Source organism: Parus major, chromosome 1 (genome assembly GCF_001522545.3).
Source record: "Parus major isolate Abel chromosome 1, Parus_major1.1, whole genome shotgun sequence".
NCBI lineage: Eukaryota > Metazoa > Chordata > Aves > Passeriformes > Paridae > Parus > Parus major.
Window position 1 is genome coordinate 94,094,806 of NC_031768.1, and position 24,688 is coordinate 94,119,493.

At 40.9% G+C, this 24,688-nt stretch overlaps 2 protein-coding genes across 5 annotated transcripts in view; both read right to left on the reverse strand.

Annotated features, from left to right (window-relative positions):
* Positions 1–4,438: 4,438 nt before the first annotated feature.
* Positions 4,439–14,025, reverse strand: LOC107201797 (cell cycle control protein 50C-like). The gene is made up of 7 exons (XM_015621595.1): positions 13,190–14,025; positions 12,264–12,374; positions 11,048–11,149; positions 9,617–9,707; positions 7,657–7,794; positions 6,474–6,683; positions 4,439–5,721 (listed from the first exon to the last, which is right to left on the reverse strand). The coding sequence occupies exons 1-7, from the start codon at positions 13,400–13,402 to the stop codon at positions 5,531–5,533; spliced, it is 1,056 nt and encodes a 351-aa protein (XP_015477081.1). The 5' UTR covers positions 13,403–14,025; the 3' UTR covers positions 4,439–5,530.
* A 95-nt stretch (positions 14,026–14,120) lies between these two features.
* CMSS1 (cms1 ribosomal small subunit homolog) overlaps positions 14,121–24,688 on the reverse strand; it is a 220,828-nt gene continuing 210,260 nt past the window's right edge. For all 4 annotated transcript variants that reach the window (XM_015621617.2, XM_033517680.1, XM_015621634.2 and 1 more), the window contains exons 5-10: positions 23,850–23,909; positions 23,046–23,148; positions 21,571–21,631; positions 20,655–20,742; positions 18,915–19,003; positions 14,121–14,788 (exon numbers count right to left, since the gene is read on the reverse strand). In XM_015621617.2, coding sequence (XP_015477103.1) covers positions 14,705–14,788; positions 18,915–19,003; positions 20,655–20,742; positions 21,571–21,631; positions 23,046–23,148; positions 23,850–23,909 — 485 coding nt within the window. In that variant the 3' untranslated portion in view covers positions 14,121–14,704. The remainder of the gene's footprint in view (positions 14,789–18,914; positions 19,004–20,654; positions 20,743–21,570; positions 21,632–23,045; positions 23,149–23,849; positions 23,910–24,688) is intronic.

A 24,688-nucleotide genomic window follows, 5' to 3' on the forward strand; every position in this document is an offset into this window, starting at 1 on the left:
GCTCCTCTTTTCAATCTCAGCACTGCCAGCCTGGAGTATCAGCAGTGGGTAATACCCAGAGAGCTGAATCAGCCCAGGAAGTCTCTCAGTGATATCCCATACCCAGGCCCCAGGGAGGCAGCAGACGTCCCTGTGGGATGGTTCAGACAACATACAGGGCCCTCTGTTCCCTCAGAAGGGAATCACCCACTACCACTGCCCTTCTTTTCTTTCTGATGTCAGAGGTGGTGATCTGTCCTACAGATGAAGGGAAATTGGGAGGCTCACTGGGAAGGTAATTTTCTTCTACATCATCTGGCTGACCCTCTGGATCCAGGGCCTCATACCTATTCTGGAGTGGCACCAGATAGGGTAGGTGAGAGGTAGGAGGAATTTTTATCACCTCTCCAAGTAGGGACCCATTTCCACTCCCCTCCTCCTACTGCCTGACGGTAAGAGACAGGGGAGGCCTCTGCCCCCAGTGGGATTCTTTCAGGGATGGAAGGGTGAAACTCCACCAGTCTACTTCCCTTTCACTTTCCCTAATACTCCTTAGTCTTTCTACTTCCTCCTTAAGCTTTTTCATTCATTCATGAATGTGATCAAAAGCAAAACAAGCCCCACTCTTCCCCTCCCTGGCTTCCATAACCCAAGGAGAAAGCAAGACCTAAACAGAACAAAAAACGCTCCACGATCCCCCTTTTGGAAATAAGAGACCACCAAATTGAAAGCAGCTGCCCAAAGCTCTCCCAGCTCATAACAAAATTATTCTTGGAATTGTAGGGAATAATGCAATTATAGAGAGCCCAGTCAAAACACCTTAGCTCAAAAACTACGCACTGTAGTCCAGACTGCACTGAAAACCAAGAAACCTCTGCTTCATTTGGCTGCTGCTCAAAATCATATGGATTTGCCAGATCACATGTCAGGATATACCATCATCTTGAGCAGCTCAGCCAAATTTCTTAGCCTCCACACCCAAGAGCAGCAACAACACTTCTTCCCCTTCCCCTTCTGCCACTCCCCTCTTTTTGTGGTTACAGGATTTTCTCAAATCAGCTGTTTGAAATCTACTGCTCCCAGTGAGGATTGACAGCACCTTCTTATGTGACAGAAGCAAATGCTCTCTCCTCTCTTAGATCTAACTCAAATCCACATAGCTCTGCAACTTTTCTTTCTGTTGTCAAAGCTTACAAAGCCCTCCCTTCCCTGAACTGCCATCTTTGGCTTTACTCTTGTATGAATTTCAGAGGAAGGAGAAGATTTTACACTGCACTGCATCACTACAGTGACACCATCCAAACACTAATATTAATAATCTGCATGTGAAACAGCTGTTAATATAAAATAGATGCAGCATGTAACTAATTTTTCCAGATTCTATAGGTCTGTGGTCATGATAACCTGTTTCACATGAAGGACTCATCCCTTTATTTTTAGATGAAAGCAAATGTTTGTGATTAGAAACAGAAAAACCAAGTGAGGCAGACAAATACTGGACATATATTCATGAGACTGTAAAGCCTGAGAAAAGCTTGGAAAAATTCTCTAACTGAAGTGCCACTGAAATATCCTGTAACACCTGATTAGTTTTTATGTCTCTCTTTCTAGATATAGATATAGATATATCCATTTAATGAAATTGAATCCTAAAAGGAGCTGGCAGCCAAAACCACTACAACAGTTTTGGTATTAAAATATAAATGTCCCCTACATCTCCCTGTAATTTAGAAATAAGATTTAAATTGCAGATAAGTTTTTCATAATGATAGGATCTTGTCCATTCCAGGTATTTTTGCCATTGTTAAAAACCTATTAAAAAAAACCTGTTAAAATATTAAAAAGCCTGTTAAAAACTAAAGAACCCCAGAAGGTACTCCCACCCACATATAATTGCCATCTTCAAAATCATAAACAAGCCCCAGAAACATACATCCCATTTAAATTCTAGACCATTTTTACCATATAAATTTAGATTACATCTGTTAATCCTTTGTCCAGTGTTCCATTTACTAAATATCCATTCCCTCCCTCAAAAGAAATTGAAAAAATAATGTCTTCTTTTATTTATCTGCTCTAGGTAAAAAGATGAGGAAAACAAAAAAAAAATGCACTTTCTAGTACTAGACAGCATTTATGACATCATTAATTTCAGTTTACCAAATGTAAACCTCATTTCTGACATGCATCTTTCTTTTGTCGAGTGAAGGAAATTGCAAAATTTCATTTAGCTCAAAGGGACGAAAATGCAGCAGTGATGCAAGATGAGGCTTGAAGTAGCTGTAACAAAGGAACTAAAAATTTAATAATTTTGATATGCCAAAATAGTACAAATAATGACAGTTAATCTTTTATGGCTTAGTGTTGACATAAGACTTTTCAGGTACAGCTCAATGTCATTCAGCAATTGCAAACACAGACATTTTTGCACTGAGTTGTCAAGTGTACCTAAGTCAGTCTCTCTGAGAAAAGAGCCCACTTACTATTAGTGAAAGTATGTTTTACAGATAAGCTAATTAAAATTCTAGTTTGGAAAGTTTTACCAAGGCCCTTTTTTTTTATTTTGCTCTTTACTCAAGACATATAATACATAAAATCAAGGCCAAAGCAGCCCTGTGCCAAAGACACAATACTGCACATAACACTCCAGGTATTCTGAAAGCAATTTGTACCTCAGGAAAAGTGCAACATCTCTGCTTGCTTCAGAACTCTGCCCTCCAAACCTTAGTGTTGCTTTCCCTGATCCAAGTGAACTCCTAATATCCAGGTTAAATTAATTCAAAATCCCACTGGATATTTGCCTGGACTCTGCCTCCTGCTGCTGTATGTTATCACAACAGACATAAGGGGACAATCCCCAGGACCTGGCACAATGGGGAGCAGTTGATGATGGCATTCTCCATCTTTTTGTTAGGTTAGGCCAGTCCTCCAGCCCATCCTCTCACTCCTGTTCCAGCCCCTGCATGAAGGGAAATAAGGCAGCAGCAGCATAAACAAATTCAACAAACATTTTATGTAGACAGAGAAACATTCCTGGTATGGGCACTGAGGAACACACCTGCAAAGCTTTCTTGAGAAGGTACAATTGTGCCAGCTCTGGCACAGGGCACAGCGTGGCTGCAGTGCTGGCACAAAAGGCAGCCTAAGGCGGTTGCTAACTCTTATTTTCCACCCTTTTGAGCAAGGCAGATTCTGTCTGCTGGGAGTAATTAATCAGACCTGCCATTCCCATTGCTCTGGTCTGGGCAGCACCATCCTGAACCACAGAGACACTGCAGAGCTCCTCAGAGGCAACAACAGAAACAGTTGGAGCTGAAGCAGCAGCTTCCAAGGACACTGTTCAGAGAGTACCAGAAAGATGCAAGGCACGTTTAAAGCTGTGGTAAGATGAAAAATGAGGTTTTGGGTTTATAAACAGAGACTTAGACAACTTCTGGAAAAACAGAAAGACTTGGTTGAAGACAGCTCTTCTCTATGCAAGGGTTTGAAGACAATCTACATTTCAAGAGAAGAGGTTCCTGCAAAAACCTCTGGGAGATAACGGGCAAACACTACTTGGTGGGCTGTGTTTTTTAGATGACCTTTTTTCCTGGTAGATACTGACTCACTTACATACATACTTTATTATTCAGTCTCCTTTTACTAACTTATATACCAGCTACTTAATGAAAAAATGAAATCAATGACAATTGCATCATGACTTAACCACCCTTATCATTTTTGGAAGTCAGTTTCTCAGACAACGAAAAAAGAAAACCATAAAAAAGAAAGAGAAAGAGAAAGATAAAGAGGTTCCTACAGTGTTAGGAGCCAGAAACCGTAAGTTCAGCTTTGTCAGGAAATCCCACCAGGGCTTTCCAGAGAGCTGCATGGGATTACATTTTCAAAAGGACTTAAAAGATTCAGGAGCATGTCCCACTGTTAAAAGTGATTTAGACTAACGACCTTAAGAATTGTTGGATGCACAGCCTCATGCCCTGTCTTGTCCAGCCCAGTGAGGGGTGGGGTTCTTCCACAGCTCCTGGCAGATCCAGGTGCAGGGGCTGAAATCCAGGAACCCAGTTTCTCCAGTGTCAGGATGGAGGTGACTGGCCCTGAGCAGGAAGAGCAGAAGGGACAGGCACCTTTCCTGGGTCAGCACAGAGCATCCATGGAGCAGGACTGTCCTCCCAGGCTGGGCTGGGAACTAGAGCAGCTCCCCTTCTGCTGCTCATGGCTCAGCTACAAAGCAGAACTTCAAGGAAACTGCACCTTCTGTGCTGCAAACCCCTTCAGCAGGGCCCATCTGTCACAGGGCACCAGGTGCCCAGCCCCAGACACTCTCAAAGGCAGGCCCAGGTGCCTTGACACTGGCGAGCAGCCTCCCTGTGCCACATCACCTTCCTCTGCTCCAGCCTGTGGTTTCTTTCTTGTTCTAGTGAGAAGGTTTTTTAGGAGAGAGGCAAGGCACACAAAATACTTAAGAAAGGAATTGAAAGTGTTTTATTCCACTTGCACTTTTACAACAGAAAAAACTATTTTAAAAAATTCACACCTACCACAGTATGCTTGACCTAAATTCTTCAGTGCTGCTCCTTCATTTTGTGATACTAGAAATAAGTCCTAAATGTGTAAAATTTTGAACATGAAACATGAACATTGATGAACTTATTCCTGTGCTGCAGTGTATGCTTTAAATTAAGTTGTCAGATTATCTGGTGCTTTGTTTTTTATTGATGATAAATTACCATTTTGTGTCATGTAAGAATTTCTGAACTTTTACATGGAATAGAGAGGTAGGTAGGAATGCAATTTTGGCCTAACAGTTAAATTAGGTAGATGGTTCTGCTAAAATATTTTGCATTTATGGAGCTTTTAATTTAGGATTGCTATTACACTGTAATTTAAAAAATGCAAATTAGTGATTGGATGCCCTCCAGCTCTCAGGTGCTTGATAAATCCAATAAATTTGGTCTAAACAAACTCTGAACTTCTAATAAATGCCCTGTATTCAACCACAAATCAGGTGTCAAATGGGAATGAATACACTGATGTAAATTGGTTGCTTTTTCAACATAGCTGAAAAAGGTTCATAAAACCCAAGCCAAGCCATTCAGCACATGTACGTGGCCCACAAGCAGACTTTATGCTAAAGTTCTTCCTACTCAAGCTTTTTGTTGGATCAAGACCTCACTTTTTGCCCATCCAAAGCTCCATTTCAGTTAAGAAAAATGCTGTCTGGACTATGGGCTGAGTAAGAAATTACTATGGACCCTGATTTCTGGCCAGGCATTGGTACCACATAATTTCTTTGCGATTTGCGCTGCCTGCTGTTTGAAGCTTATCTTGCTTCTGAGGAAATAAATTCAGGCTCACATATCCATTAATGAGAATGGCACCTCAGGTAAGTTTGGTTTCAGATGATGGAATAGCCCTGCCCCTCAGTTTGCTTGCATTCACCAAACCTGACACTGAAAATGGTCCAGAGCTCAGGGGAAAGAGTGAAAGGTCTGTGCTGCACCTTCTTTGTTCACTGCACACTTCTGTCTCCGTTCAGAAAGTCAGGTGAACCTTATTGCTTCTGAAAGTATGTTTTCTTTTTCCTGAGCTTCAGGTGGATACCAGTTATGACAAAACCTGTCAGGGTTGCTGCTGAGCCAGAAACCAGGTAGGCAATTCCCAGGAATGGGTTACTCCCACCGCTCCACACCACGGTTGAAAGAATCACATGCTTCCTCCCCTTGAATCTGGCAACAGGGAAATCTGAGAGAAGGATGTTAAGATTTCACCAACAAAGTGTACATTATTTCCAGGAGAAGAGAAAGTAGTGGTTAAATGCTCAAAAAGCTTTCCAAGGCATAAAGAATTTTGAGGTCTGCATTTGCTGGCAAAACTCCTTTAACTGATTGGTGATGTTTCTGCTATTCTGGATCCAAAAACCCAGCTATTTTTTGGGAGGTGGCAGACAGCTGGTGGTAAGAAACTCAGTTATTTTAGACACAATCTTTGTGTGCATATGGAAATGCTTCCTTTTTTAAAACATTGTAAATTTCAGATTCATAATTTATAGGACTGCTACTGCATTAATTTGCTATGAAAGCTCAGTTGAAAATGGGCCTTTTGGGAAGTTTATCATGATACTCCACATAGTCTCTGTGAGGGTAAGTGCTCACCTCTACCTAATATATTGTAGCCAGGATGTTGTATGAGTTTACCTTTCATCTCTCCCATGGAAGCTTTCAGAACAGAACCATGACAGAACATTTAAAACCACATCTCTATCAGCTGAGAAAGAAGAGAAATTTATGGTCATGGTGACATAACTCCTGCTGACAAAAGGAGTGCTTTAGCCAGCAGAGTTGCCACTGTTGGGTGTGAGGGGCAGTTGCACCAGCACAAAAGCTCCTGTCAGTCAGGATGTGGCCCAAAATCCCTCAGAGGGCTGTGCTGACAAGCCCTATTCACTCCCACCTCGCTGCAGCCCTGTGGCAGCCTTAGGGGAGCTGAAAGGATACTGTAGGAAATACGGAAGGTGTAATTCCCTGCTGGCAGCCCCTCCGCAAAGTGCCGCACCCGTCTGACGCGGCGGTAGAGATTCCTGAAGGTGGCAAAGGCCGACACTCGCATCCAGATAATGAAGTCATCGTTCACATAACCATTGTTCCTCTCATCCTCCTCATCTAACAGATACACTGGTTTCTGCCAGTAAGGAGGTCTGGCCGTGCCTGCTCACAAAGAGACAAAGCAGGAAAGACACTGTCAATAAAAACAGTGAGATTCTGGGCCTCACACAGCCAACACAGAACATGAGCTGTGGAAGAGACATAAGACACTCTCCAAAATGATACAGATGCCAGATAACAGCGTCTCCAAGCATGTCCACTCACCTCAAAAATTAACTAACAGTTTAACACTACGCATTAGAACCTTCAAGCACAGGAAAAACAAAATGACTTGCACAAGATAAAATACTGTTTATTCTGGATTCTTGTCTCTTCAGCAAGCAACATGTTCCCTATGATGAGGAGCTTGCCTTCATTTTTACACATTAATATATCAACCAGAAAGGTGTCTTTTTGCAGTCTAATGGCACAGCCTATGACATTTAGTATCTTTTCCATGAAAACTCCTTAGGTAATTAACTCTTAGGTAACTGCACCCAGCACAGCAGTGCCCTGATCCAAAACAGGCAGCTTTCAGCCCCACTTCAACAGAGATCAACCATAATGAGGAAACAGCCCTAGGAAACAGGTCTGAAAGAACTAATGACAAAGGCAGCAGCCTCTCATGTCTCACAACTGCCCAAGAATCTGCAAAGGCATGAAGGAAAGATGGGACATGCAATCCTCCTTCACAGATGTTTTCAACAGGAAAAAAAAAAAAAAAAGCAACTGCATCCCTTCTCTCTCTGGGCAGGTTAAGCATTACAAGAAACTATAAAGAAGGGTGTTGATGTGAGCTAACTTCAGTCTTCCAAAACCATTTTCTCTCAATTTCTGTGGTCACTGATTAAAAAAGTAGAAAGGTGATATTTTGGCTAAAGAGCCTTCTGCTCTCAGTCACCCTCTAAAGCTGCTTCTTCAACTTGCTTTGGGAGATATTTCTCCCAAAGGTGATTTTTCTCAGAATGGGAGACACATGAAGGGGGAGATAGGGAAGCCATTGAAAGATAAGGACCACCAGCAGAACCATTCTTACCTGCAAATGCAGAAGAGAGATTGTATGAATCAGGATTGCGAAATTTCACATTTTTATCTGTCCACCAACTGTTCCCAGTCTTCAGCAGTGGCACTTGAATCACAGATGAGTTATGATTGTAAAATAGATCAATAGTATCTGCAGGGAATACAATAAGCAACATTTGTGAGTCCAAGGGCCATTCTAATTGCCAGCATGACTAACAAAAAAAGTCACATTGAAGCACTTTTCAAGTGGCTAGAAAACCTCAACATTGTTTTCCTCCTGGGAAAGGTTTCATTGTGTGTATGGAGCACTGCACATTTCACAAGAATTAAGGTACCAGAGTCTTAGGAACTTCTGAAGTTTTAAAGACTGAACATTTCCTACCAATCCTTCTGCACGTTCCTCATGTCCATCAACTCCTGTGGGACTCACTTCTTTGCAAAAAAGAGAAGTTTTTGAGCTCTAGCTAGTTACAGAAGTTACTGTCCTAGTTAGTTTTCCCTAGAATTTCTTTGACAGTTCTCCCAAAACATGATGTGTTTTCAGGGACTAGGGTAGAGGTAAAAGTGCAATCAATGGAATCCAGTCCTTGGGGAAAAATTTGCTTTAGTTTTCTGCCAATTAGAGCTTGATTACCAACCTGGACACAAACACTTTCTTCAATAGAAAACTCTTTAGTTAAAATTGTACCTAACCATGCCATTCAGTTTCAGAGGGTGAACAGCACTTGTTTTTATCCATTATTATTTTCCTACATAGATTAGTTTATCATTAGGCAAAAACCAGATAGGTCTCATTAACAGCTCTGTAAACCCCTAGGCAGCCAATGGGATGATGGGCAGGGACAATCAGACAACACAGATGGGGAAAGGCTGCCTTTTAGGAGACATGAAAAGCACAACTCAGCTGCATGAGCATCAATGAAAACACACTTCTTTTGTTTCCTCTTACAAAACTTGCATTCATGCAGCTCCTTAAAGCTCAAACACACTCTTCTGGGGAAATGATCATTCAGTGCCCACCACATCCCCAGCTATTTGTTACCATTTCATTAACAAGAGTTGCAATGCTCTGAGCTCTGCCTGCTCAATTTCTTGTCTTGACTCTCCCTCACATGCCCCAGAACAGTGTGGGCTGCACACAGCTGGGCTCTGCTGGCCTAGGTCTGAGCCCAGCCCAGTAAATCACACTTCCAGGGCTAGCAGGTGAGTAAGCAGGCAGATGAAAATCAAAAGGATCTAGAAGTTACTGAATGCAACTGGCTTTCTCAAGTCCCCTGGTGTGGGTGGCACAGCTGCTTGGAAAGAGCTGCTGCCTTCTCAAAACCTGCTGCATGAAACAAGTTAAAAAAGGGGCAGAGCAGGGAGTGATAGAGATTGGAGAACAAAAAAGATGGGGTAGGGAGAAAAGTCTGTACAGGTCTTTTGTTATTTTTCCTTCCAAAGATACATTCTGAAATCTCCCAAATGTACTCATAAGGAGATTATCACAAAGATCAAATCCAGGATCAAATTAAGACTATGTATGCTTCCAGGATTCTAAGAACAAAAATGAAACCACATAGATCCAAACTAATGTGGAGAACATGGAAAATCCCTCCTTCTAAACACATAATCGTGGGAAGGCAGAATCTGGGCTCGTCCATCACTCTACAAGAATGTGCTTTTTAGCAAGGAAGTACATTAAATCTGTTGTACCCCTGTTCCTTATTTCAAGATGGCCTAAATTCCTCATTCCTGTTGTACTCATGTGGAAGAGGGCCTTAGAAAATGAGAAATCTCCCTCAGCTTCCAAACAAGGGCCAAGTAGGAACAGTGTGAAGCAGAGCCCCACATTCACCAGAGCAGCACCACCAAACAAAGCCTTTTTCCTGTTGAAAACCTTGGAATAGCAGCTCTCCCCTGGCCTGGGGTAAGGGAATGGTCTCAAGAGGGAATTGGTAAGGGGCAGAGGGAAGAGGGAGGTGCCCACATACCATTGAAGATGCTGTTGGCGATGGCCCCGCACGGCGCCATCGGGGTCCCGTTGCGGTAGGTGCTGAAGGGCGCGCAGTAGCTCCGCTGGATCTGCACTCAAGGTCACACAACAGTCAGGAACAGACCCAGGGTTTGGCTTTAATTTGCTGGTGTCCTCCCATGCCCTCTTCTGAAAAGGCCACTGAACAATTAAGTCTCCAGTACCTTTTGGTCACATTACAGAGACATCCAAATGAAGGGGTCTGTAGTTCAGGAACACCTTCCATATCTAGGCACAGAAACTAGAGGTCTTCACCAACTTCTGCTGCCGACTTGCAAGCTCCAGACTCCAAAAACAGGTTGGGGATCTGCTATTGTAAAATGGCTATAACTGAAAATGTTCCAGTGAAGCTTTGGCTTTCCCTAGAGCATCTTATTTTTCCTTCTTTTTAATTCTGACCTGCTCTCCATTAGAGCTAGAAAACAGCAGGTGTAGCTGGCCACATGACTGCAGTTCAACAAGGGCAAATTTTGATGTATGAAGACAGAGAATGAAAAACAGAAGTTCACCTCAGGTTTATCACATCTTTCCTATCCCATTTTATAAGAAAATATAAATCTTCAGGTTTCAACACAGAAACATTTTCAAGTAGCTCCAATGAACTGTGTATCTCATCAGCACAAAAGCCAAAAGCAACTGCATTTGGATGCAAACAAACAAGCTGACAGGACACCTTGAAAGTTGTAAGAAGCATTTTATAGAAACAACAGATTACCATGGCACATATCATAAAGACTGAAAGGACATAAGGATTATGTGTATATTAAGAAATGCTATTTTAAGCCAAAAAAATATGCTTTAGATTTGTAAGTAAAAGAACCTGAATGCCACGATTGCATTCTCCAGTTTCCTTATGCAGGGCTGCTGCAGGTGACGCTGCCTACTCCCTCTTTAGCCCTCTGAATTGCATACTTAGAATGCTACATGATCACTCATTTCAGGAAACATTTTCCTGCTCCTTGCCCACTTCCAAAGCCAGATGGCAAAACTAAAGACTTAGAATAACTTAATTCCCTGCCCTATAATAAAAGCACAGCTTAAAATACTTCTGGCTAAGAAGACTGACAACACAAGAAGGAAAAGCTTTCTCTATATTTGAAAAAGGCAATGTATTTTTAATCAGCACCACAAGGCACAGGTTTGAGAACTGCAACACTGGAAGGACATCTTTTATTTACCCCCTCTGAACCTTCCACTCTTATTAACTTATTAGAGATGATGGCCCTGACGAGCATAAAAGCTAGGACCAAACACTGAAAATCTGTACTTTATTATTCCCTAGAGCCACCTAAACACGCTCATGGCTCTGCCTAGTTAGCTCTCCATATGGTCAAAGGCACACCTGCTGGAAGTGCCACTGATCTCACAAAATAAAAAAAAAAACCCTTACATTTACATTTCGGCCCAACAGCTGCGCGTCACTTCTTGACATCACGTATCGACGGTGGTTTTGATAGAAGTTTTGAAGACCATAGTACATAAAAATGTCACCCTAGAATCCAAGGATAAAGCCCTTCAATAAGAGGAGCTCATGAAGGCAATGAGAAATCCTATTACTTGTTAAAAAAGAGGGGAAGAGAGTACAGACATTAAAATGTCTATAACTACACCCTAAGCAATACAGCGGTCATGGGGTAGGATCTAATTTTACCCTAACTGTAAGGTTTTGTTTTGGCACAAAATTAAACATAATTTAAATCACCAAACAAAGCCTAAAATAAAAATGCCTATTTTACTCAAGATGGCATGGCTGGCCATGACCTTGCAATGACAGTGATATTGTAGAGACAGACACTCACACCCCATAAAAGAAGGTGCACAAAAACCTTCACATTAAAAGGAGAATGCTGGGCAGGTAAATCACACATGAAAGGTAATTATGCAACTATAAAAAACCCATTACTCAGTTAAATTAACTTCTCAACTCAAACATCACTGTAATCTGAAAAATTACCAAGTATTTTAACAGCCTCCTCAATACTGAAGAATCCTAAAGTGACTTTAAATTGCACTGTAATTTTAAGGGATCATTTATTCAGTACTAAGTATAAGATCTCTTTGGCAGAACATGAGGCATTTTAACAGTCTCAACAACACGACCTGGTAGTTTAATGCAGGAAACTAAGGATACTTTTTCCAAAAGAAACTTCAGAATCACATTGCTAGACTTGAATTATTTCAAGGACCTTGGGGATTAGCAGCACAACCCTTGTAAAAATGACTACAGGGGTCTACTTATGTAAAGTGGTCAGAGCTTCAGGTTTCCTTCTCACTTGAGATCTCAGCAGGGCAGCAACAACCAACCCCAGGCCAAGGGCAAGGCTTTGCCACTGACTCAGAGAGAGATCACCTCCACAATAAAACACCATTTCCTCCACCCCCTTCTCCTTGCAAATCTCCCAGCCAAGAAGCCTGGTCTTGGTTATAAATACCAAACTGAACAACAAAGGCAAAAGTGTAAAATTTTGAGCATTACATGTTCTGAAAAAGTACAAAGCAAATTTAGTCAGGAGCTCTACAGAACAGAGTTAGTGTCTTTTATCATTTAGGGACATAAGTAACAGGTGGTACACAGCAACTTGAGTTGGTTTTTTGCACCCACTTACCAATATAGCTTCCTTTAGTGTGAAATTAACAGAACATTGGCATTCCTTATTCCAGTTTGAGGAATTTTCACGGAGCTTTGAACAATCTGAGCATTTATCTGAATAATCTATCTGTCAGAGAAGTGAACAAGCAAACATACTGTAATAAAGGACATGCTCATAGGAAAAGGTTAGTGTTTTAAGTCCAAGGCTTCTCAGAGCCATTCTCTTTTAAGTGACTCTGGACTGCCAAAAACATTGTTGAAAATGAAGAGGCAGAGTGAGGACTTGGCCACAATGAACCACAAAATTTATGCCTAGTTTAAGGCTGGCTTAGAGCCTTTAGATGACTGTTGCAGAGCTTTCACACCAGCTCCTAAGCAAAGGAGTGCTGAGTGAAAAGCACTCCTGCACCTTGGGCTGGCTGACCAAGTAATGCCTGACAAATCCCCACATGCATCACAACCCAGCCCCACTGAACAGCCTGGGTGTCCTGCTGAGTGTTGGCTCCAAACAGGAGTCTATTCACAACACCACAGGTCTGAATAACCTTTTTTGCAGGAGGGATTTAAACATTAGGGCTCCCTGTATTTCAAGGCTTTGCCCCAGCAAACATGTATGTTCTTATAGTGTTAAACACTCTCTGAGGGATTTGCTTATTTCCCTTCAAAACCCCAGAAAATAATGACAACATTTTGGTATTAGCAGCCAGTGGCAGTAATTATCACCTGCATTTTAGATATTACCACCCAGTTAATCACCCAGTGCTCTGATTTTATTGATGACCAACTGCTTCTGAAGATTTTCACAGGAATACCAGCTGCTGGACACATGTCCAAGGCATGAAGCCATTGCTATCATCTTATTCAGAAGCAAAAACTCAAAGCCTTTTCCCTCCAAACCTGGCCTGTTTACAGAATAGCAAAGCACACCACTCCCAAACCAACCTGTATTTCTCTGACGCTGTTTGCAGACAGGAGAAGGCAGACTCCCACAGTGATGCAGAATGCCCCTGTCAGAAAGAAGCTGGAGAGCACAGATGCAATGGTGAGCTGGGGTTTCCAAGCTGGCAGCCTCTGCTGTTTGAATGCACTGTTATCTGGACACCTGGAAGGCTGGGCTTCTCCTTCTTTGGGAAGAAAACTTGTCTTGTTTTTCATTTTCTTCTGGGTGAGAAAAGGAATAATATCCTTGTGCTGGAGAGTATTTCAGCTGAGACACTGTCTTTATTGTTGGGAGACTGTATTGTTTGCTCAAACTTGCATTATGGTGAGGAATTACTTATTAACTAGATCTCTCTCTTCCTTGTTTTCTGTATTTGTGCCTGGATCCCCATGATCAGCTTGTACCAATCAAGTGATTGTGTACTTTGATCAGGGTGTCCCGTTCATTCATCCTGGAAAACCTTAAATATATTTTTCCTGCCCCACAGCTCATTAGGACTCATTATGTCTTACTCATTTGCAGGGATACTGTCAGCTAAATTTGAATTTCTGTGTAATTTCAGATGCAATATTTCTTCTCCCTTCACTTCCATAGCTGCCCAGCTAACAGGCATGGCATGGTGAAAGGAGTTCTGGTTGCACTGGATTCCACTGGGGAGGACTGCAGGTGCTGAGACAGCACTGGACAGAGAACATGGCTTTGGAAGACCAAACCAATTTTCTTAACCTATTACATTGACTATTGACTGGGATGAAATTAAAGGTTGTAAAAAGGTTGTGTGCTCTTTATCTTAGAGGGACAACTAATTTTTAAAATATCCAATTTGGATCAATGGCTTTCCAAGATACTGATGATTCCCTCATCTCTATTCATCTCATTCTCCGAAAAAGAAGCCATCCATTCCCTACTATCCACAATGACAAAAGAATCACCCAGACAGCACCTCATTTTAATTTAAATGGACAAACATTAGAATACTTTTCTGCACACTTCAACAGTTTAACCAAAATAAAATCTCAGCATAATATACAGATAATTTATCATGTAAAAGCAAAAAGCAGCATTTGTCCAGCTCTAGACCAAACATGTGAAAAATACCTTTTCAACATGTTACTGAAACTCATGCAACTTTTTTAAAGACCCCCAAGGGCAAGACCTAGATTACCACTCTCATGAGAGAAATGCATATCTCATTTGGGACAGCACAGGGAGGGAACAGAAAACTGAGCCATAGCTGTACAAAGACTTTCACACCCATGATTGCCCATCTTCAAAGTCTTACTTATAGGAGTAAATCTAGCAGGTGGAAGCAGGGTAACATCAATTTCAGAATGACATTTTTCCTGCAATAAAAATAATTCTAGAACTACAAGCAAAATTTGGGTTTTTATTAAAAGAAAACTCAGAAAAAGTTGCAATGTGCCTTCTGTATTAAGACCTCTGAAAAGTCAAAATTCAGTTGCAGGCAGGATAATAGTAAAATGCAGCTGCAAATTACTTCCTTGTTGGTAAACTCATTAAAAGAGTCCCAGCTTCACAAATCCATCTCTGCACAGCTTTATAATATTCTTCTCCAGTAGATCAATTGTTTCTTTCTTTATCTAAAGAAAATAAAAACCAGAGAAAGCATAAAAAGTTACTGATAATGATACCATTATTTATTTATTCAGGCACCTTACTACAGGACTAGAAATTAGAGATTCCTATACAAGGTCCTCTAGAACATTTCTATTTTTTAAAATACCCATCATTTGCCCTGCAGCCCTGAATTCCCATTTCACACAGAGACAGAAAGGTTGTCACTGGCAGAGCTGATAAAGCACACCACAGCAAAAGGCCCATCCTGGGCTAGAGAATCCCTGCAGGACTTTGCAGAGTAACAAATGGCATAAAGCAGATCAAGGGCAGTGCACCTGCCACAGCCCTGTCAGTGTCTGAGATACCTGAATGAAAGTGAGCATGAAGGTCAGCTCTGTGCTGCCTACAAAGTACTTTGGTTTATGATGCTGATATGGCTGCAGCTTATGGCTTATCTAGAGATAAAACAAATGTATTGCAGAGTAAATATTGACTACATATTTCAGAGGGAACAAGAGATTCTTTATCATCATGGTTAGTCCAGAGTTTCCTTATAGCTCTCTCTTACCACTCAGAAATAACTTGTTTGCAGGTTTTCTCACAGGATTATATCCTTCAGTGCCTCCACTTTGCAGAGAAATAAATGATGTACAAAAGCCTGGCTAGCCTCAATTTCAGACTGGATGTGCTACACGAAGGTGAAAACAGTTGTCTTTCTATCACAAGTCCATTTCTCACAAACCTTTTCATTTTCATAAAATCTGAAACTTAAACTTTCCCAATTTTCAAATTTACTGAAGGCTTTGTGTATGTATTGTTTGCAGACAATACAATATTGGGTTTTGTTGAAAAAACTTCACTTGAATCTTAGGAACAAGTAATTTGAGGAATTGAGACAGCTCTGTATTGCCATCAACATCTGTACAAAAAGCTTTCAAAGCAGGAAGTTTGTCCTTTGGTCAGATCAAAAAGTATACAATCAATTTTTAGTCAGACAGTGTGCCAAGACAAAGTCTGATAAACCATTCACTCCTCCAGTGGTTTCTTTGGGTGGTTTCTTTTTATCTCCTTCTCTCTCCATTGTTTGGGATGAATGAAGTGGGACACAGAAACAGAGAATGAAAAAATCCAGCAGCATTAACTAATGAGATGCTGAGGCAGCTGACAGAGCACTGGACCAGGGCAGCATCCATTGTGGGTATGATGGGATACAGAACTGCCACGTGGGAAGATCCATGTGTTTTTAAATTCATATATTTATCAGAACATACCACTGTGTACATAATTCTCCACTGAACATCGGGTGGCTACAAAAACAGCAAGTACAAAGGACATGTGCTTCCAGCTATTCTTGCTTTCTGGTGCAAATGCAATGAAATTTAGCAACGTTGCACCTGAGTATGCAAAGAAATTATTGATAATTGAGGTTTGCACTGAAAATAGGCCAGTTTGCTGAGCTTCTAATTTTAAGTGTACAATTTTACCTCCATAACAAACACAGGTGAAAGAAATGAGTACATCAAACAGCCAGTTTTCTGAATTGTCTTTGGTACTGTACTTACTCTCTCTGAGAAAACCTATGACTATTCATAGCATGTATTTGACATTTTCCTATATAATTAGAAAAGCTGACTAAGACTGTATTCCAAATTTGAAGCCCACGAGTTGCTACAACATGCCATTGGTTTCTATGTGGTATTAAGATGCCCTATCACCAAAACATCAGTTGGGTGCCTTTTGCTGTTGACATTCCTCATAAATAACTTTAAGGAATCTTCCTGATGTCTGCAGTGGGATAAACACCTATCTGCAAGATACTACACTTATAAAGCTCCAGATGTCAAAAACCTTTCTTTATGATGTGTTACCTGAGTCAAGAGCAGTTTGAAGACTTTAATGTAATCACATATTCACTATTCTGTATCCACACATAAATAACTATTGTTTACCCTAACACATCTTATGATGGTATAATGTTCTTACCTACCTGGATTTAACTTGAACAAAGCTTTAACTTTTTATGCTAAGATAGCCTTAGGATTTCACCTTAATAAAATAGACTTGGAGTCACAACTTTTGCCTACATTTCTAGACAGACACACAGAACTGCTATGATGCTGCCTATAGTGAGCTGAAAGCTATTGCTGAGGTTTGCAATGGCACAAAATGAAATACTGGCAACATAATTCTCATTTTTTGGAGGTGGATCACCTATGGTCTACTTTATGGATATTGACTTCAGATGACTTCAAATCCATCCCACTGCTATCAACACCTTCTGCACTGCCTGTGATTTTGTACTGAATTGTCTGTCACTTCATGTTTTCTGTTCTTTAAAAAAGTTACCGGTAAGTGCCAGCACCATACAAAAAAAACCTTATGTATTAACCACAAGAGGGAGCCTCCTGGCCTCCAAAAAAGCAAAGGCAGGATTTCTTTGCTATTTCATTTCCTCAATGTATTTTTTGTTGTTGTTTTGTGTTTGTGGGGCTGTAAAATACAGCACATTCAAATACTTAGACAAGTACATAGATGGATTAATGACTGATCATTTGTTAACCTTTTGAAACAGATTAATGTCTATATGCAAAAGAAGTCCTTTTCCCTGGAGACTCCTTCCTTGTATGGGCCTGCTGTAAATGTACAAAACCTGAAGACACTGCAGGAAATTGGGAGCTTTCTAACAAGCACTAATGAATGAAATTGCCTCTTCATCTGGCTACCCATAGGTGATGCCCCACAACATACTGTAAATATGTAAGCTTGTTATAGCAGGAAATAGAAAAGCTGGATTACAGAGCTGGAAAGCATTATTGGGAATTATCTTGGAAGGAGTGTACAAATGATGGATGTCTCTAAGTTTTCTTACCAAAAAAAAAAAAACAGAAAGGAAAAAAGGAAAGGACAGGGATGAAAAAAAAAACCAAACCCAAGAGAACTGTCCTTAGATCTACTCATATGCCATCTTGCTCTCAGGTGGAGAAACATAGATTTATTTAATTTTGTTTAGTTTTCGAGGAAACTTTTCACTGACTCACAGAATATGCTGAATTGGAAGGGACCCACAAGGATCAAGTCCAAATGCTGGCTCTGCACAGGACACCCCAAGAATCACACCATGTGCCTGAGAGCATTGTCCAAACACTCCTTAAAGTCTCTCAGGCTTGGTACTGTGACCACTTCCCTGGGGAGCCTGTTCCAGGGCCCAGCCGCCCTCTGGGTGAAGAACCTTTTCCTGATAGCCAACCTAAACCTCCCCTGACACAGCTTTAGGCCTTTCCCTTGGGTCCTGTCACTGATCAGTACCTGTGCCTCCTCTCACCCTCACAAGGAAGTTCCAGACTGCAGTGAGACAGAAGACTGTCCTCAGTCTTCTCCAGGCTGAACAGACCAAATGAACTCAGCTGCTCCTCACATGGCTTCCCTTCCAGGCCCTTCACCATGTTCATCACCCTTCCCTGGAAGCTTTGTATACAAATTTGTATCCTTCTTACATTGTGGCACCCAAAGCTGCCCCCAGCACTGGAGGTGAGGCTGTCCCAGCTCAGAGCAGAGCAGGACAATCCCCTCCCCTGCCTGCCTGTGATGCTGTGTCTGATGCCCCCAGGACAGGGTTGGCCCTCCTGGCTCCAGGGCACTGCTGACTCAGATTCAACTTCCCACAGACCAGGGACCCCCAGGTCCCTTTCCGTGGCACTGCTTTCCAGCATCTCATTCCCCAGTCTGTCCATACATCCAGGGTTGCCCCATGCCAGGTGCATCCAGCACCAGGATCTAACCTTTTTTAAATTTCACACAGTTGGTGATGCCCATCTCTCTAATTTGCTGAGGTCTAGGACTCTGTACAAAGTCCTCCTGCTGAAGGAACTTCATGGGCACAGGTGGAACATCCATCGAGCATAAACAGGGGAAACTCACAGCTCAACCATAGAAGTCACAGCTGTGACTTGCAACAATAAAAGTTCTTTTTCAGGAGATAATTTTGAGACCCAAGAGAACAGACTTCTCAGTGAATGTGTTCCTTCTTTGTGTTCCTTTACCACTGAAGACAGCTTTACAGAAAGAAAACTTTACTGACCAAGACCTGAGAATTACTGACAAAAGTAATGAATACACAGAATATAACATATACAGGTGCTTATACAATACCTCAGGGATGTCCATCATTCTCCTTAGCTTCTGATCTCTCCAGTTCCAATCCAGAATCATGTATTTAGTGGAATTCAAGCACAGGGCATCTAAAAAGGCAACATAAATTTCACTACCAAGATAATATGACATGTGTTTATGGAAATGATTTTTGGCTTTTACATCTTTTTCTGTCGGTTTCCAAGGAAACTAATCTTTGAACACTTAAGTACTACATTTGCTGGTTGGAAATCTATTGCACTGACACTGCAAACTCCCTTAGCCACATAATCCCATGCCTTTTTGGAAGATAAACACAAAAGCAGAGCAACTACTGTTGCCAGACTTGTCAAGAGCTTAACATCCTGCCAGAAAGTAATTCCTCAAACTTCCTCTTGATGAAACCACAGGAGTTGAATTTCCACAGCTGATGTCACTGGTAAGTTACAAGGTCCCTAACCTGAAAAATGATGTTATCAGGAACAGACAATGTTCAGCAATTTACAGGACAGGGTGCTATGTGAATATGAGTCAGGTCAGTGGTGCTGCTGAAAAATTCCTTTATCCTTCAAATAAATGGTTGTGGAAAAAAAGGTCCTTTCTGAACTTGCTTTTCAGCCGTTCTCCTGTTTTTTCCCTAATCTTCTACATGACTCTCACCATTTTTTCCCATCATTTTTGATTTTTCTCCCTTCTCTAAGTGACCTGGCATTGCAACACTAAACTCTCAAAAAAGAACTAGAGCTCGGGATAAAATTTAGCACTTCCAAGGATGGGGCAGCCACAGCTTCTCTGGGCAACCTGCTCCAGTGCCTCACCACTCTCATGGCAATGTGCTGATGTGCTGAGCACTAACATTCAGTGCTGGTGGAAGCAACAAAATGATGGTGCCCCTGCACTCTTTTGGAAGGAGCAGTAGAGTCCCAAACCACTGCCAGTCCCTGACCAAGAGACCAGAGTCAGAGCAATGCAGTGTCTTGCATAAGAGGAATGGAAAGAATTGCCTTATCATCTTGTCATTTTGTTGTTTCTTTTTCTTTGTGAACATACTGTTTACTGAGTAACTAAAAATACTTCAAATGTGGGAAGAGAAAAGGAGATTTATATAGAATAATTAATTTTATTAAAGGCAAATGAGAAATAACATCAAATCAGCAAGTAGATCTTCCATCTACCCCTCACAAAAGTTTACACTGAGTTCAGAATGACATATGATACAGTGACTTCTGCCACTATTTCCTTTTGATCCACTTGCACTTGTTTGGTTTCCTGGAGCTTTAAATCTCACACTATGGTTTTGCAATCACTTTCAAGTCAGCATAAATCACTATTCTTGCCAAAAGAGGAAATCCCTCACCTCTGCCTGCTCATTACCTGATTTTGTGTGCACACTGGTTTTGGTTTAATTTGGGTCATTTCACTGAGCTGCCAAACAGACTCTTGGGCTTGCACAGGGAGCAGGAAGGGGGAATAAGCACTGGCTGGCAGCTGAGACATTACTCTGCCTTTCTCTGCTAATACTGTCTTATGCCAGCTTAAAGTCATCATAAAACAAAGTACTGGAACCTTGACTTTGTTTTGACTGACATAGCACAAGTGAAGAAACAGAACCACTGAGTTTAGTGTGGCTCTGTTTCTTAACTTGAACTATGTCAGCCAAATCTACATGTTCATGCCAGCCTAAAAAAACCAGCTGAAGTTTCACTTCTCATGGGACCAAATATAAAATACCTAGGGAGGAAACCCTCCTTGCTTTCCTACCTTGCTCCACTAGTGCCTTCACTCTCCCTGGAGTTCCAACCCCAATGTGGAACACGCCTTTCTCCAACATATTCATTTGTTCCTGTATCTAATTTGAAGAGAGAAAGAAAAATCACAGTAAACCCATAATTGTTTTAAAATTTCTTCTTCAAGAGTTGCAAATAAATTGAAGATCTTATCATATTTCTTTCTAGAACACCATCAAATAACAAATTATATTTGTCTTTCAAACTGTCAGATGATTATATCTGGAAGAAAGTTCAAAAAATATAACAAGCCAGCTGGGCATCACACTTCTCTAGAAGTTCAATCTTTTTTAACTTCAAAAATCTGCTGTTGCACCAACTATTTTTGGAGGTGAGGACAGCAAGATTCCTTCAGCTTTTAATTGAAGGAATTCAGCAATTCCTTCAGTATTCTCTGGAATACTGAAAAACTTGAATTAACTCTGAAGTCCTTCAAGATGAAGATACTGGAAGAAGGTGAAATAAAGAAAAAGACATTTGTATGCTTGAAAGCATTTAAATCAAAGGTCAAGTGTCCACTCATTATTCCAAACATCCCCATAATTTGTGCTTTTTAATGGGTATGGATACTGGGGATTCAATTTTCAGAATCTAAATGTGGGTGCTGGTACAGTTTGCCTCCACAGACCTGTGTGTGTGAATGAACACTTGATAGGAGCATGGGACAGTAAAACTCAGCATGTGCACAATCATTTCCATTCTGCACAGAGCTACTGGAGATGGTGGTAGTGAAATTCCTCACACTGCAGCAATGAGTTACCAAAGGAAGCACTACCTAAAGGAGGGAGTTTCATATGAACACTGTATGAAAGGCACTGCTGCCAAAGGATTTTAAAAGAAAATGGTCTCACACTATTTAGCTGTTTACTTGCTCTACTAAAATTCCTTACCTTTATGTGCTTTGCAAACAACTTGAGGACTCTGCAATCTCCTTTAAATGCTGTCATTGACCTAGCAATAAAGAAAAATGAACAATGAAATGCAAGAAGCAGGGCTGGGCTTAAGACCACACATGAGGAAAGAAGAATTAACTGGCATTTCTCAATATGTTTGAGACACACAGAGTCCCCCAGTGAACCCTGCTTGTATTCTGAACACTATGTAAATTCTTGTTTGCTACTCATCAACAGAGATCAACAACTGGACAGATGCAATGGAAGATATCAGTAGGGGGCAATATTGTTTAGATAGCTTTTGAGATAATATTTAATATTATGGCCTGTGGTTTCACTGCTAGCAAAACTGGCTAATCACCAAATCCTAATTAATAAATAATTCATTTACTCAGACAGAGGCATTAATGAAAATGAGCGTGTGTGCACAAAAGGCAAGGTCTGTGTATGGACAAATCTACATTTTACTGTCTTCCTGCAGCATGGCTGCTGGGAAAATATAGGCTTCCTCTGTCTTTACTGCAGAAATTGTTCAAATTCCAGTTAACCAAATTAATTTGTTAGAAACCTTGACTTGTTTTTCTAACACTCCATTTTGGCACACAATAACAACTCTATGTTCTGTATTCATCAAACAGGAGACAACATATTCAGTATTTGCTGAATGCCATTTAAGACAGCTTGCTCTGCATGCTTCTTGCAGTACAACAAATTTTCAATTTGCAAAGCTAAAGGTTTATCTACATCTAAACCACCTAAGTCTCAGGTGCCAGTCTCTACATGCACAACTGGCACTTATCTGCCTTATCTGTGCTTATATCTGTGTCATGGAATCAAACTTCCCAAATCTCCATCTCCTTTTGTGCTGACAGATAACCATAGGAAGTAGGGGCAAGACACAGAAAATAACCATGAAATTTGTGAGGTTTCCATCAATTCATCAAAACTTGTGGCATGAGAAGGGGGAGGATAGAGAAGGGGAAAGAATGGGGACAGGGCACACTGAGAACTGTCATCTCTGCCCAGCAGTTTTGCCAGCCTGAGCCAGCTGAGAACAGTGACACAGACCTGGAGGCCAGACACACCTTGGCATCTGAGGCCCTGAAACACCATGTCCTCACTGCCTTTGGTGCAAAGCCATGACTTCCTAGTGGTGGATCATGATGCTTTATGGGCTTACTCTGTGCCCAAGTATAACATGTTCCATGTTTCCCCTAAATTGGTTACACTTTACTTTTGGTTTTTAACAAAAGTAGCAATTCCCGCAACTGAAGTACTGAGCATTACTTCAGTCCAAAACCCAACACCACGCTCCCAGAGTTTAAAGAAGGAAGGGTTATTGCATCAGTTTGAGTCAGTGAATTTGCTGGCTAGCAGAGGACAGTGTCCCAGTTTTGCCTTTTTGCCTGTGGTTCCAAGACAAAACTCCTGACCGACTGCCAACCCCAACACAGCATTTGCTATTGACATACTTGATGAGCTCCAAGCAGCGAAGGGCAGAACTGCAGAGAACCAGCATCACCACCGACTTCTTCTCCTTGTGGTTTCTCCGGAGCTTTGCCCACTTAGGACAGACTGCAATGGAAAAGCTCTTGTAGCCACACAAAGTACTGCATGCCACAATTTTAAATTACTAGAGTACATGATGAATGGTAGCCAGCAGCAAGAACACACATGCTGACTCCTTTGAGGTCTGGGACTTTGGCAATACTTTTGCATTTAGTCATGGCTGAGAAACTGGAAAATGGAATGCCCAAAATAAATAAAATACAGAAATATCACATAACTGAAAAAAATAGATAAGCGTTAATAACCAACAGTTTTTAAGGAGATGAGCCTATTGTCTTCATTTGCCACATATGGCAATTTGTATCAGAGAAAAGCAACTGCAAAGAAACATTTATCAGGCCAGAAGTTCTATATAAATATACAAGAGAATAAAAATTCTCTTGGTTTGTGTCAGCAGACAGCTGCAAGACTTTTATTGTAAGATAATACATACACCTACTCATGAAACCACAATAAATTGCTGATAAATAATCCCTAGCAATTAAAAGAAAGCCCAGAACCTTTTTGATTAAAAAAAAAAAGTGTCAGAGTAAAAAAGAGCCAGAAAAAGAAGCCCTGTCATAAAAAAAAAAAAAAAAATTAAAAGCTTTAAAGTGATTATTATTTCATAATAAGCAATATTTGGAGCTACATGTAAGAATGCAATATCGTCTTAACAATATTTTTCATACAACTTTTATCTCACCCAGACCAACATTTCAACTCACTTTCCTTCAGGTATGAAGAAAAACTGTGGGTAAGATCATTGGCTGGCAAAAAACAGGAATCTGAAAATATAAAGGAGAAAAGATTTTTGTTGATGTAGTTTATTAGCAAAGGGAGAATATATGTTTGCAGCATATAATACTAGTTATATTGATGAAATCCCAACTTCATAAATCCATCATCTGTAAGTTACCATTTCTGAAACAAAAATTAATGCAGAAGAAACTTTATATGGATTAAATCAATGAAGGTAACATATCTGAGTTGCAATTTCTTTTTTTCCTCCCAGCCTGAAATCTCGAATACAGGGCTGAGGTCCAGGTGTGATCACATGCTTTAAAGAAAGTTTTCATATCTCTTTGCCACAATGAATCAAAGCCTTAGCCAAAAGCCTTACACTCCTTGGCTGCTCCTTCAATGTACCTATGATAAAATATGTCTGTACATCTCCCAAATAATTCATACCATGTAAATGGAAGAATCTACCAATATTTTACTTCTCAGTAAGTTTGTTCACTTTCTGGCCTTTCATATTGTGGTAATCTACCTAACTATATAAACCCTAACAGCAACACCTCCCTGCACTTCAGCACCTTCCTCTTCCTCCATTTCCTGCTGACCTCCTTTTCCCTGATCACTATGTTAACCAGGAAGTCTTTTAAAAGCTCTCTGTGGCAGATATGCCATTTGACTTCATATAATGGCAATAAGGATCCATAACAGGTTCTTTGGAGGGTCCTTTCTCATGTCTATATAGAAAATCAAAGTTCTTAAAAAGGTGATTTAAATTCCATGCTCTGAAAACTTGCCACTGTTGTTAAGGGCTCTTTCCCTGACATAA

Coding starts and splice junctions, on each gene's coding strand:
- LOC107201797 (XM_015621595.1), bottom strand. CDS start 13,402: ATGAAAAACAAGACAAGTTTTCTTCCCAAAGAAGGAGAAGCCCAGCCT. Junction 12,375..13,189: donor ACAGCGTCAGAGAAATACAG/GTTGGTTTGGGA, acceptor CTTCTCTGACAG/ATAGATTATTCAGATAAATG. Junction 11,150..12,263: donor CACTAAAGGAAGCTATATTG/GTAAGTGGGTGC, acceptor CTTGGATTCTAG/GGTGACATTTTTATGTACTA.